This window comes from Eleutherodactylus coqui, chromosome 1, assembly GCF_035609145.1.
Source record: "Eleutherodactylus coqui strain aEleCoq1 chromosome 1, aEleCoq1.hap1, whole genome shotgun sequence".
Classification (NCBI taxonomy): domain Eukaryota; kingdom Metazoa; phylum Chordata; class Amphibia; order Anura; family Eleutherodactylidae; genus Eleutherodactylus; species Eleutherodactylus coqui.
In genome coordinates, this window is record NC_089837.1 from 530926012 (window position 1) to 530941275 (window position 15264).

General features: G+C 45.9%; 1 protein-coding gene across 1 annotated transcript in view; it reads left to right on the forward strand.

Annotated features, from left to right (window-relative positions):
• The window catches only part of LOC136590885 (zinc finger protein 157-like), a 261800-nt gene that overhangs the window by 233926 nt on the left and 12610 nt on the right, over nt 1-15264 (forward strand). The window contains exons 9-10 of the mRNA XM_066588414.1: nt 10272-10345; nt 10462-10569. Of these exons, the coding sequence (XP_066444511.1) occupies nt 10272-10345; nt 10462-10569 (182 nt within the window). The remainder of the gene's footprint in view (nt 1-10271; nt 10346-10461; nt 10570-15264) is intronic.

Here is a 15264-nt window from a genome sequence, read left to right on the forward strand (position 1 = left end):
CACTACATTTACTGCAGAGTCACACCATGTTGGATTGTAAACATTGCAAGCACGGCCGCCATTACAGGGAGGGGCCGCAGTCAACACAAAGACATTACATTGTTCATTAGCAATACACATACCCCCCTACATGCTTTCCCCTCTTCAATCTCTTAACTACATTATACCTCCTTCTAGCAATCTAAAAACACATTTCTTTCTGCTAGGCTTCCTGCTCATCTTCTGAAAACTTTCTACAACCTATCTTACCTGTCCATGACCTAGCATTCCTTTCTGCAACTTTTCCTGAGCCTTCTCTTTGTATAACATTTCTACATGTTTTGCATATTCCAAAACATCCTGTACTGATCCCTCATTCTATTCTGCCTGCTTATTCTATTCTATTCAAAGTTTCTGCACACAGTACTGTTTCTTTTGTAAAATCTGCTTTCTTCAAATCCTTCCCATATAACCCTTCTTTCCCACTCAGATTACAATACGCATTAATTCTATAAAACACAGGGAAAGACAAAGTAAACAGAAAGGGTTAATTGAGAAGTGCTCTTAGTGGCTTAACTTCAGTCCACTCTCTTACCAGCACCCCTCCCCCAATAATCAACACTGCACATTGTTTCTATAATAGCAGACAGACGGGATTACTGGAGAATACCCACAACGGCTCAAGGTATATATATATATCCACCTTTATATCAACCCAAGGTATATATCTCATCTACCTTTATAACAGCCCACCGTATACTAGTAATCCCCAAGAGCACTCCTTGTACACGATCTAGACAGGACATTTAGCTATACACAGAGACTGACGATTATTTTCAATGACCAAAACCTCAATAATATTCTGGAGAAATCAGCCGTCACACCACGGCTATATTCACCCGTAAATACCTTTCCACATATGAGAACATAACACGCTCAATCATATGGTAAGTATTCGTATCATAAATCTTCCTAACCTCACACTAGTTTTACCTAGGAGCACGTGTCACTGGCGTGTTCCCTCAGACTTAAACAGCCGAGTCCGCCCTCCCGACACATTAACCCTCACAGAATTTATCTCTTGGTCTTGTATACACAATTTTTAACCGTCTCAGACATAACAGACACAGCATACAAAATACCCCTTAAGCAGGTTAAAACGGGGGTCTTTTCCGAGTAAGAAAGAACTATATTACCTGCCTTTCATTGATTTATCACTCTGGATCAGGTACAGGCAGAAAAGCAGTCAGAACCCAGATCACATCGGTAGATTTACATAAAGCAATCTTACCGTGTTCTGTAGATTTTCGGGCCCCTGAGTTCTGCGTGCCATCCGCCGATCTCTGTATTTTTCCAGAATGAAAGAAATCAAAATCTCTTAACTCGGCCCACCCAGGGACGCCACTGATCTGGATTATGATTTTCTCCAGCAGGCTTTTGGGGTATTTTGTCGCTTTCCTAATTGTATCGTGTGCACACATCATCGTGGAGCAAATTAGACACAAGCTATCAGCCTCATATCCAAAATGGCTCTCTGCCCAGAAACAGCCAGACAGGGCCTTTTATTGTACAGACACACAATGGGCGTGCAACAGGTTACATCAGTAACATATAGGATTCTCATTTGTCGGATCATATAGAATCCCCCGCCTCCCCTTCTCCCCACCTCTCTCAAGTAGAAGCCTTTGTCTTTAACATGTGTCCAAATCTGAAAGTGAAAGTAGATATCCCTTTGTTCAAGAAGATTCTGTGTGTGGGGGATGGGGAGGACTGGGAAAACACTCAAGCAATAACATATAACACTGTGATTTAACTCTTTCCTTATGCAGCAGAGTTCCACATTAGGCTGAAGTCATTACAATAGCATAATACATTTGGGTTATACAAAGCGATAGACATTTTATAAATAATCATCATGTCTATCACACTGTGTTCCTGGTTCAGGTACTTCCTGGACTGGAATATCCGTGTGACCCGGACAGCCCCTGTCTCATGCACACTCCGGAGTTATATCCTGGAGTTTAGTAGTCTCCGTGGTATATACACACCATCCAGGACTTTACCACTTACTTCACTACATATCCCCCTCTGCTAAAAGCCGAGGGGCTGGGTATCTACTGCCAGCCCACAATGTACCCTTGACAGGGCGTCTGCATTCCCTTGTAGTTTACCTGGCCTGTGTTCTACATGGAAGTTAAAGTCCTGTAATGCTAAGAACCACCGCATTACCTGAGCATTATTCCCCTTTCGTTCGCTCATCCATTTAAGTGGGGCATGGTCAGAAACTAATTAGAATTTTCTACCCAGCAGATCGTATCGGAGGGAGTCCAATGCCCATTTTATGGCTAAACCCTCTTTCTCGACAATTGAATACTTTTGTTCATACGGGGTTAGTTTTCGGCTCAAGAACATACGCGGGTGCTCTTCCCCGTTGATCTCTTGAGACATAAGCGCTCCTAAGCCCGTGTCCGAGGCATCTGTCTGCACTATGAATTCATTTGCGAAGTCCGGGGCCACTAATACTGGTTGTTGACAACATTAGCTTCAGTTCCCCAAATGCTTGTTCGGCTTCTGGGAACCATGGAGCCATGACTGATTTGCTTTTCCCTTTTGTGAGCTCTGTTAATGGGGCCGCTATTGTGGCAAAGTTAGGGACAAAACGCCTGTAATAGCCCACAATTCCCAAAAAAGCTCTTACTTGTTTTATTGCTAAAGGTCGGGGCCAATTCTGTATTGCCTCACCTTTGTTGGCTTGGGGTTTCATCAGGCCTCTTCCTACTATATAGTCTAGATATTTTACCTCATCCATGCCTAGGGCACATTTTTTAGGGTTTATAGTGAACCCCACCTCTCTGATAGAATCCAGAACAGCTTGAACTCTACTCAGGTGGCTCTCCCAATCCCGGCTAAATATCACTATGTCATCTAGTTAGGCCGCGGCATATTCCTTGTGGGGACTTAAAATCTTGTCCATTACCCTCTGGAAAGTGGCAGGAGCCCCCCTTAACCCGAATGGCATCCTCACATAGTGAAAGCAGCCCTCCGGGGTAGAGAAGGCCCTCTTCTCCTTTGCACTCTCGGACATGGGAATTTGCCAATATCCTTTAGTGAGGTCTAAGGTGGTAATATGCCGGGCAGGAGCTAATCGTTCAATTAGCTCATCTACCCTAGGCATAGGGTAGGCGTCAAACTTAGAAACTTCATTCAGTTTTCTATAATCGTTACAGAACCGCCCCTCCCCCGATGGTTTTGGTACGAAGACTATTGGACTCGACCACTCGCTTCTGGATTCTTCAATCACCTCTAGTGCTAACATTTTTTTATCTCTTGCGGATCTATCTCCCGGTGGGCTTCGGGAATTCAGTAGGGTTTTACTTTTACTCTTACGTGGGGTTCTGTAATGACCTCGTGCTCAATTACATTAGACAAACCGGGCAAGTCGGTAAACAAATCTTTGTTTTTCTGTAACGACTCCTTTCCCTGTTGTTTCTGGGATTTTGATAGGCCCTCCGCTATTATCACGTCCTGAATGCCACTTGTTGCCTCAACCATACAAGGAGATTAAGGGCCTCTCGTTCTCTCCAGGGCTTTAGTAAGTTTACATGATATAATTGAAAAGGTTTTCTTCTACCGGGTTGGTGCACTTTATATTAACCTCTCCAACTTTTTCAACAATTTCGTATGGCCCTTGCCACTTGGCAAGAAACTTACTCTCTGCCGTGGGTATTACACCTAGTACCCGGTCTCCCGGACTGAATTGTCTAACTCTCACATCCCTGTTATAAACCCTTGCTTGGTTTTCTTGAGCTTTAAGGAGGTGTTCTTTCACAATAGGCATTACTGTGCTCTATTACACTTTTGTGAGGGGTAACCTCGGTTTCCCAAGTTTCTTTAGCCACATCAAGTAATCCACGTGGGTGCCGACCATACAACAACTCAAATGGTGAGAACTCGGTGGATGCTTGAGGAACTACTCTAATGGAGAACAGTAGGTAGGGCAGTAAATAATCCCAGTCGCGGCCGTCCTTCTCAACCGCTTTCCTTAACATACTCTTAAGGGTTTTATTAAATCGTTCCACCAGACCATCGGTCCGGGGATGATAGACTGAGGTCCGCAGTTGCCTTATTCCAAGCAGTTTACATAATCCTTTCATAACCTTGGACATAAACGGTGTTCCTTGATCTGTTAATACTTCCTTAGGAATTTCGGTTCTGGTAAACATGGAAAACAATTCTTTTGCAATGCATTTGGATGAGGTATTTCTTAGTGGAACCGCCTCTGGATACCGAGTTGCATAGTCTGGTATTACCAAAATCTATTGGTGACCTCTAGCAGATTTTACTAACGGTCCTACAATGTCCATAGCAATACGGTCAAATGGTACCTGGATTATCGGTAAAGGAACTAACAGCTTTTAAAGTGGGCAAACGGTGAGGTTAGCTGGCACGTGGGACAGCTCTGGCAAAAATTCGAGATTTCTTTGTGACATCCAGGCCAAAACAATCTCTGCAGAATACGTTCCTGCATTTTATTGACCCCTAAATGGCCTCCCAAGACATGAGTGAGCCATGTTTAATACTGTGCGTCTATAACAAGTCGGGACCAGAAGCTGTTCCACCACCTCTTCCCTAACTTTTATTACCCGATACAACATGCCCTGATTCATGGCGAAATGAAAGAACCCATTCTCAGCCCCAGGATTTGGGGGACCCCATTCACCACAGACACATTTTTGCGAGCATTTTCCAAGGTAAGATCAGTCAGTTGTTCGGTACCAAAATTGTCCCGTGACACCCCCAAATCAAGTATAGCGGGGGGTTGCGGTAGATCCTCCTCTTCATCCTCTATTAACACTGTCCTGGGAAATTCTGTTAACTCGACCGGGGTCTCTACCCCAGTTTCTGAAGTAGTATCACTAGATCCTTTAGGACCCCTAAGGCCCCTGGGAAGTGTAACTCGAGCCCACAAATCCCAGAATAGCAGAAAATCTCTCCCAATTATAGTGGGGTGCACCAAATTTCCAACGACCCCAACTTTATGGGGGACCACCCCACATTCGGTGTTTATAGACACTTGAGCCACAAGAATACATAGCACCCTGTGGAATCAACACATGGGGAAGGGAGGCAGACACTTCACTGTAGATCAGTTCAATAGAGGTGGGTGGGGGCGTGTCATGGGCGGGGCCAGGATGGGAGCTAAGTGAGGCCAGGAAATCCTGCTTTTTCATGCTTCTTGCTGACATCAGGAGTGCGCACACGGAGGGGGGAGAGCGCAGGGCATTATGGGAAGGCAGGACAATGACGCCATCTTTGAAAGCTGCATTAAACACCAGATTACAATGTAAGAAACGGACATTCCATCTGATGTGCCTGCGGTCTGACCCCTGTATGCTGTGTGTTACCGTGCTTACTGAAAGGGAAGCAGCATTTTTATAAATAATGTCACCTTTTGTGGCCGGACATCCCCTTTAACTTGTAGTAAACACAGTGCTATTATTCAACCAGACAGGGAGATGAGACAATTCTGTTCAACGCACAGTGAGTAACAAGAGACATACAATCTGCAACAATGATGATCCTTGTGTCTTACATGCTGGGAGCTTCCTCCATCTCTCTTCATATTTACATCTCTTCATCTCAGCTCTCTCTCCTCTACTCACTGTCACAGCTGACTCTCCTCTACTCACTGTCACGGCTGACTCTCCTCTACTCGCTGTCACAGCTGACTCTCCTCTACTCGCTGTCACAGCTGACTCTCCTCTACTCACGGTCACAGCTGGCTCTCCTCTACTCACTGTCATGGCTGATTCTCCTCTACTCCCTGTCACAGCTGACTCTTCTCTACTCGCTGTCACAGCTGTCTCTCCTCTACTCACGGTCACAGCTGACTCTCCTCCACTCACTGTGCCAGCTGACTCTCCTCCACTCACTGTCCCAGCTGACTCTCCACTCACTGTCCCAGCTGACTCTCCTCCGCTCACTGTCCCAGCTGACTCTCCTCTACTCACTGTCACAGCAGACTCTCCTCTACTCACTGTCACAGCAGACTCTCCTCTACTCACTGTCACAGCTGACTCTCCTCTACTCATGGTCACGGCTGACTCTCCTCCACTCACGGTCACAGATGACTCTACTATACTCACGGTCACAGCTGACTCTCCTCCACTCACTGTCACAGCTGACTCTCCTCCACTCACTGTCACAGCTGACTCTCCTCCACTCACTGTCACAGCTGTCTCTCCTCCACTCACTGTCACAGCTGTCTCTCCTCCACTCACTGTCACAGCTGTCTCTCCTCCACTCACTGTCACAGCTGTCTCTCCTCTACTCACTGTCACAGCTGACTCTCCTCTACTCACTGTCACAGCTGTCTCTCCTCTACTCACGGTCACAGCTGACTCTCCTCTACTCACTGTCACGGCTGATTCTCCTCTACTCCCTGTCACAGCTGACTCTCCTCCACTCGCTGTCACGGCTGACTCTCCTCTGCTCGCTGTCAAGGCTGACTCTCCTCTACTCACTGTCACAGCTGTCTCTCCTATACTCACTGTCCCAGCTGTCTCTCCTCTACTCATGGTCACAGCTGACTCTCCTCCACTCACTGTGCCAGCTGACTCTCCTCCACTCACTGTCCCAGCTGACTCTCCTCCACTCACTGTCCCAGCTGACTCTCCTCCGCTCACTGTCACAGCAGACTCTCTTCTACTCACTGTCACAGCTGACTCTCCTCTACTCACTGTCACAGCTGACTCTCCTCTACTCACTGTCACAGCTGACTCTCCTCTACTAACTGTCACAGCTGACTCTCCTCTACTCATGGTCACGGCTGACTCTCCTCCACTCATGGTCACAGATGACTCTACTATACTCACGGTCACAGCTGACTCTCCTCCACTCACTGTCACAGCTGACTCTCCTCCACTCACTGTCACAGCTGTCTCTCCTCCACTCACTGTCACAGCTGTCTCTCCTCTACTCACTGTCACAGCTGTCTCTCCTCTACTCACTGTCACAGCTGTCTCTCCTGCACTCACTGTCACAGCTGTCTCTCCTCCACTCACTGTCACAGCTGTCTCTCCTCCACTCACTGTCACAGCTGTCTCTCCTCCGCTCACTGTCACAGCTGTCTCTCCTCTACTTACTGTCACGGCTGTCTCTCCTCTGCTCACTGTCACGGCTGACTCTCCTCTGCTCACTGTCATGGCTGACTCTCTTTTACTCACTGTTTCTCTGACTTTTCTCCTGTTTCTCTGCTTTCTCTCTGTCTTCTCCTGTCTCTCTCTTTCCTTTTCTCTTCTCCTTTCTTCCCGGCTTCTCACTGGCTTCTCCCTCTTCCTTTTTCTACCTCCTGCGACCGTTGTCTGGCTATTTATCGCCTCTGTCACCTGATCATTCTGTCTGTAGCCAATCACAGCCTATCTGGTTGCTAGGCTACCTGGATCATCTGAGTCTCTAGGCATTTTTCTATCCTATGCAGCTGAATGTAAAATGACTCAGATTATACCCCCTAGGGCCGTTTATTATATTACCAGTCCCCACAGCTAAACAGCGCTATGTAGTTCCCTTGTTCAGGCCACTACAGGTACTCCATCTATGTATCCCTATGTTTGTATAGTGAAATATCTACCCAACAGTAACCCCAGTACTATTAACCCCCTCTGTAACAATATGAACCCCCACAGTAGCCCCAGTAGCATTATGAACCCCTTCAATAGCCCCTGTAGTAATATGAACCCCCCTCAGGAGCTCCAGTACTAATATGAACTCCCCTCAGGATCCCCAGTAGTAATATGAACCCCCTCAAGAGCCCCAGTAGTAATATTAACCCCAGAAGTAGTCCTAGTACTAATATTAACCCCCTCAGTAGCCCCAGTAGTAATAGCCCACCCAAGCCACAAGCTGACTGCAGTGTGTGCACCCAGAACACTTCCTCCTTTCTCCTCTTCTGTGGAACTAAGGAGGACAGGTCAGGGGGAGCATATTTACATCTTCATCAGCACTTCAGCCCTATTCAGCAATTCCAGCAACCTGATTGGTTCTGATTCACAATTCCAGCAACCTCATTGGTTGTTTGGGTTGTCTGTTTCACAATTCCAGCTACCTGATTGGTGAATAGGGCCGAAGAGCTGATAAAGATGTAAACATACGTCAGGGTAGGAAGATCCTGGGCGCGCACTCGTGAGATCAGAGTTTGTGCCGTTACCCTGGCCGGTAATCACTAGTGTGGTGAGAAGCCGTCAGAGGCTCAGAGCCCCTGGTTAGCGCTCGCCTCTGGACCCCCTCAGTGCAGAGGCCTGGTTGTCATTGTGACCCCTGATGGTACGTCTATGCTTCTGGGAATTCAGATAGCATTGTATGAGCCGCGGAGGCGAATTACAACCCGCTGGGAGCAGCCGGCCCCCCGACAGATTTTGTGACAAAGATAAGAGAGGTTGAATCCTAGGAAAGGGGGAGATGTCAAAAGGAGGCTTCTTGATGAAGTTTGATGTAATTTGAGGAAGATGGCCTGATATATATAATGGATATCTAGTGCTAGTTGCATTGAGGTATCATAAAAAAGCTGATAAGATTTGGAGGGGGACAGAGGGGAAGGTAAAGAGTTAGTTTTTGCTTTTTTCTGTATGTGCCTAATTATTTTTTAGGAGGAGGATGGGAGAGATTATTTGTGTACAGTTATGATTGATTGTATTGTTTGGGTGGGGTGATGATATGTCCCACGTATATCATACTTATGCATGTTAAAGTGCATTGAAATTAAGGGGTAATTGTACTTAAAAATTATGATTTAAGAAAAATGATTTGATTTAAAAAAAGAAAGAAGAATTGAACAGTCTCCGATACAAGTCAATTGCCCATCAGCTGCCATAAAGCATATCTTCTAAATGCTGTAAAATCTGGCTCAGAAAAGATGGCTGCCCAAAAGTCATATATAGGCAGCAGAATAAAAAAAATCCACAAACACAAAATAGAAACAAATGGGGAAAAATGAAAAATATTTCTATCTGGTTTAAATTTGATGCAAAAATATATTTGGTAATATCATTCCTTTAAGCCTCGTGTTCCTGGGAGATAAATCACCACCGGATGTCTCTGCAGAGGACGGAGATGTCTGCCAGTGGCTTACTGCCATTAGATGTCACTCACGAAGGCTCGACCGACAGACTGGGGAGAACTACCTGCCGAGTTGTCATAGATTAACGTTGTGTCCCTCCTGATGGAGAAATGTTACTTCCAGTATCTGTTACCCAGATGCCTCTGGCTGACCGATGCTGGAGGGTTAGAGTCCTCTGTGTCCTCCTATGGAGCCGTCTACAGCCGGAGGACCTGTAGACCTGTGGGGAGACCCCAACCCACTGCAGGACCAACTGCGGCCGTGCCTTTATAAACTGACCAACCAGCACTCTGGTGTATAAGTCCCCTCAATTATACACTATGAGTCGTCCTATAATAACCAGTCAGTGAGTCCCTGTACTTCATGTAAGATGTTCTTCCAGATGTGATTTTGTACTCAGTCCTCCTTGTCTTCCCTCAGGCTCCTCAGGTACAGGACTCGCTGCTATAGTTGTCCTGAGACCACAATGGTCCTTCTCATCAATGACCCTCCGAGGATGGAGAAGGACAGAAGCCACAAGGCTTCCAGGATATTAGAGCTCACCCTGGAGATCATCTCCTTGATAACCGGAGAGGTGAGAGTTTCACAAGAGTCCCTTCTATCTCCATTACTACAGCAGGTGATGACTGGGAAGGTGAAGGGTTCTTAGACTCCATGTAGTCATCAGTGTCTCTCCATACACAGGATTACACAGTAGTGAATAAGTCGTCTGGTCAGTGTGTGAACTCCCGTGTGTCAGGGGGATGGAGCCGGACCCCGAGCCCCATCACCGAGCCTCCACCTCACTCACTGATACATGAGCAGAAGCTCCTAGAACTTACCACCAGGATGACCAAGCTGCTGACCGGAGAGGTGAGCGCTGCCGGGAATGTGGGACATTACACAATAACGCCAAGGGAGGGTCTGGGTGATGACGGTATATTGTGTTGTCAGGTTCCTATAAGGTGTCAGGACGTCACTGTCTATTTCTCCATGGAGGAGTGGGAATATGTAGAAGGACACAGGGATCTGTACAAGGACGCCATGATGGAGGACCACCGGCCCCTCACATCACCAGGTAAGAGGAGACCTCCCTGATTATAGAGGAGACATCAGGTATGAGGGTCACCTAGACTCCCCCATCATCTGATCATCACATATAGACAATGTATTCAGTCACTGTATATATTTCCTATAGATGGATGCAGTCAGAGAAATCCACCAGAGAGATGTCCCAGTCCTCCATATTCCCAAGACCCACCGGATCATCAGGTAGATGGAGCTGAGATTCCTGCAGATCCTTTATAGATGGATGGAAGCTTTATAGTAAACCTCTCAGCCGCAGTGCAGGATGTGCTCCATTATATCTTCATGTTGTTCCTCTATAGACGATGGTCCTTCTCATCAATGACTCACCAAGGATGGAGGACAGAAACCACAAGGCTTCCAGGATATTAGAGATCACCCTGGAGATCATCTCCTTGATAACCGGAGAGGTGAGAGTTTCACATGAGTCCCTCTTATCTCCATTACTACAACCGGTAATGACTGGAAGGTGAAGGGTTCTTAAGGTTCATTTAGATACAACAATTATTGCTCAAAATTCGCTCAACCGCCATCCTTTGAGCAATAATCGTTATGTCTAAATCTGCCCATCTTTTATTTTAAACTCGTTTTATTGAACAGTTTGCATTACATACAATAAACGTTAAGATAACTTTGCAGACATCAGGAAGCTCTTTAGTAGATATTCGGTACACAAATACGTTACATTTTCTCTGTGTTTACCAAGCATGTGTTAATACGTACATTTGTAGTATTGATGACATTGTTAGGTTTGTATTTGTTGACCCGCACCAAATCCCCCAAACCTTATCGAATTTTTCGGGGTGTTTTCTATTTTTGTAGAATATTTTTGCGTATGGTAAGATGGAATTAATGATATTCTGCCATTTTGTGATTGTCGGGGGGCGTCTATCCATCCATCGTAGCGCTATAACTTTACGGGCATAGAATAATACTTTAGTGAGGAATTTTTTATCATAGTGTTGCCATTGTTCCTCATCTATGATCCCTAGCAGACACATCGCCGGATCCAACGGTACTGGTATTCCCATTAGTTGGGTTAGAAACTCTGTGACCTCTTCCCAATACGTGTATACCATTGGGCAACCCCAAATCAGGTGATTAAAGTTTGCATTAGGTGCACGGCAGCGGTGACATTAACTGGTAGCTGATCTATTCACTTTGTGGAGTCTAGTCGGTGACAAATAGCACTGGTGCAGAATATATAATTGGGTTAGCTTATTGCTCGCGGCTGGTGAGACCTCAGTGTACGTGGCCATTGCGGACTCCCAGTCCTCATCAGTCAATGATGGGATAAGTTCTCTCCATCTCTCCAACACCGCCATTTGTGTATCGGGGATTTTAGAGTATAACAGATGAGTATATAACATCGAGATTAGGACCTTGGCTGCGCAATATACCTATTAGTGGGAATGTGGAGAAAGGTCGTCTGGGTTCTGGGAATTGTGTTATCAGGGCGTGTCTGAGTTGTAGGTATCTAAAGAAGCCCGTTCTGGGTACCTGATATAATTGCTGTAGTTGCTCAAAGTAGGCTAGTATTCCATCATAATATAGGTGTTCTAGCGTGGTAATTCCCAAGTTTGACCAAAACTGTCTATCTGGCAGGTTCAATAGATGTGGTAATGCTCTGTTATTCCATAAGGGGGTTTCCAAGGGAGTATCTTCTTGTTTAGTCAATTGCTTACATGCCATCCAAACGTTTGTTGCAAGTCTATGAATGGGCAATATTTGCCTGGTCAGTAGTCCTGGTTTTTCCAGGAGGATCCGGAGTTCGGAAGAGGAAGAACATCAGGTGGTGCTCGGAGTTCGGGAGGCGAGAGCCCGACAGCCAGTGGCGTATATGTCTGACTTGCCCCGCTAGATAATATATTTTAAGGTCTGGTAGTGCCATGCCCGCTAGTTCTTTGGGCCTTTGTAGTGTCTCCATGCGGAGTTTGGCTCTGGATTTCCCCCAAATAAATGATGTTATTAATGAGTCAGTTTTTTTGAAGCATTTCTGTGGTACCGTTGTTTCTGCGTGTTCTAAGCGGTATAAATATTTGGGGAGTATTATCATTTTAATTAGTTTCACTCTGCCCGCTACAGACAAGGGTAGGGGGCTCCAGGCTTTTACTTTGGATTGTAGGGTTGTTATTAGGGGTGCGACGTTTAAGTGAAAACTTTGGGTGTGGTCTCTGGTGATATAGATCCCTAAGTATTTGAATTGGGGGATAATTTGTAGGTTGTGATACACCTCTCCCGCCCTCCACTCCTCTGCTCTCAGCGGCATATGGGTAGACTTCTGCCAATTAATACGTAGGCCTGAGAAATTTCCGAATTCATCTATTTGAGAGATGGCCAACGGTAGAGTGCCTTTGGGTTCTGACATGTAGAGTATTATGTCATCTGCATATAGCCCTATCCTGTCCTCCCTGGGTCCAATCTGGATTCCCTTGTATAGTGTGTGTTGCCGGATCTTTAAGGCCAGGGGTTCTATGGCAATTGCAAATAGCAGGGGAGAGAGTGGGCATCCCTGTTGGGTTCTCCTGTAAAGTGGAAAGGAGGTAGAGGTCAGGCCGTTCACCACTATTCTGGCCGTCGGAGCACTATATAGGATAGAAACCCATTTAATGAACGATTCTCCAAATCCGAATTTTCGTAGAACTTCTATCACATATGGCCATTCTACTGAGTCAAATGCCTTAGCTGCGTCCAGCGAGACCAAGGCCCAATTCGATCTCCACCTCCATCCTACCTGCGTGACCACCTGTGTCCTTCTGATATTGTCTGACGTGGACATTCCCAGGATGAAGCCGGATTGGTCAGGGTGTATGATGTCTTTAATTGCTTGATTCAGTCTAGAAGCTAGCACTTTGGTAAGGATTTTGTAGTCTGTGTTGAGGAGGGAGATGGGTCTATATGACCCACATTCCTCTGGGTTTTATCGGGTTTTAAGATGAGGACTATGTTGGCCTCCAGCATCGACTCTGGAAGGTGTTTTTTTTCAAATATATGTTCATATAACGAGAGTAAGTGTGGTGCGATTTCTTCCTTATAGTGTAGATAGACCTCTCCTGGTAGGCCATCTGTACCCGGGGTCTTATTTTTTGCCATATCCTTCATTGCCTCTTCAATCTCCTCTGTTGTAATGGGGCAGTCTAGAAGGGATCTATGTGTTTCTTGTAGTGTTGGGAATGTTGTATTGGTTAAGTAAGTCTCTAGTTCTGCAGGGAAATAGTTAGTTTGGGATTGGTATTGGTCATAGTAAAATTGTTGGAATCTACCTAGAATACCTTTGGGGTCTGTAATTATTGTGCCCTCAGTTGATTTGATCCTAAGTATAGACAGAGAGGCAGTCTCTTGTCGGGCCATAAAAGCTAGTAGTTTACTGGACTGGTTGCCCAGTTCGAAGAAGGACTGACAGGTATAGAATAGTTTTCTCTGGGCCTTCTCTTTTAGGTATAATGGATACTCTCAACCTGCTTGGAACCATTTGTCTCTTTTGGTGTCTGAGGGGTCAGATATAAATTCTTTTTCTAGTTGTTGGCATTGTTCCACTAGTTCTTCTCCTTCCTTTGCTGTGGCTTTTTTAATGAAGGAGATTGAGGATTTGAAGCAACCTCTAAGGTATGGTTTAAAGGCCTCCCATACCAGCATCCTATCAGAGTTTGCTTCATAATATATTTGGATTTGGTCTGCTATACGGTCATTTGGACCGAGCAGTGAGAGCCAGAACGGGTGTATTCGCTGCCTCTTAATAACAGGGGGGCCTGGATTTTTGAGGGTCATGGGGATTGGTGAGTGGTCTGAAACCCCTCTTGGGAGGAATTCTATGGATTCAACTCTTGGGAATAGTGAGGGGGATCTGAATATGTAATCTATTCGACTCAGCGCATGGTTGTGGGCTGCATGGCAGGAAAACTCCTGCTGGTGAGGGTGGAATATTCGCCATAAATCCAGCCACCCCGTCACAGAGATCATAGGGGCTAGGCGGATCAAGCTCGTGTCTCCCGCCCTCCGAGCACCACCTCCAAATCTATCCAAGAGCGGATCCATGACCATATTCATATCTCCCATGCAAATAATCGTTGCATCTGGCGAGAATGAAGCGAATTGTATACCTTCTGCTAGGAGGGTTGTTGACGTTCATAGTGGATTGTAGTAGCATAGAAGGACGTATGGGTCATTATTTATTTTGGATCTTACGAAAATAAATCTGCCCTCTGAGTCTCTTTTCAGATGTTCCACTTCCCACCTGAGTGATCTTTCTATCAATAAGGATACCCCCCTAGAATATGATGTGTGATATGAGTGTGCTGACCACTGGGTCCACGGCTTTGACAAGATTTTAGAGGTTTCAGGCGTGAGGTGGGTCTCCTGTAGGCACAGTACATGTGGTCGCCAGGAGCGTATTAAAGAATTTATTGTAGTTCGCTTCCTGGGGGATCCCATGCCTCTGACATTCCAGGACACAAAGGTTATCTCAGCCATTGGTGGAGGTGGTTTAGTTGAGTCCGGATAGAAGTTTCTATGATATTCTGGCCACTGGGAAACCCCCCATCACGCCTGGCAACATTTTATCACATACTATGTAACCGTATTTCAGTACATTTGCAGGAGCAACATTAAGCATCTGATGCATACAGTTTAGAAACATTGCGGTAGTATATGTACTACCAACTGATAACTTTTACAACTTATAATCAAACCGGCTTTGAGTACTTTCTTGCTGTATTAGTATTCGTGGCGAATTCGTACTCAGGGAAACCTACATAGCATAGCTTCAACATTCGCTATACTTGAGGTTTTGTTGGGTTGTTGGAACACTAGTGTGATCCGACCATGTTCTCTTGTGTATTGGTTAGGTGGACTCCCTTTCAGGAAGAGAGGAGGAGAGAAGGAGGGGCAGGGGGAAGAGAAGGAGAAGGGATGGAGCGGGAAGAGGAGGGGTGAGGGTGGAGGGAGGAGTTGTGCCGGGGGCGGCGATTCATCTTTGGTTTAAGAATTTTCAATAGGATTAAGTGGTGTTAGTAACACGTTTATGCATAATATGGAAGTCCCAACACCTAAAGGGAGAAGAGGAATGGTTAGATTGTGTATACATTACAGTCTTTCTGGTCGTCGCC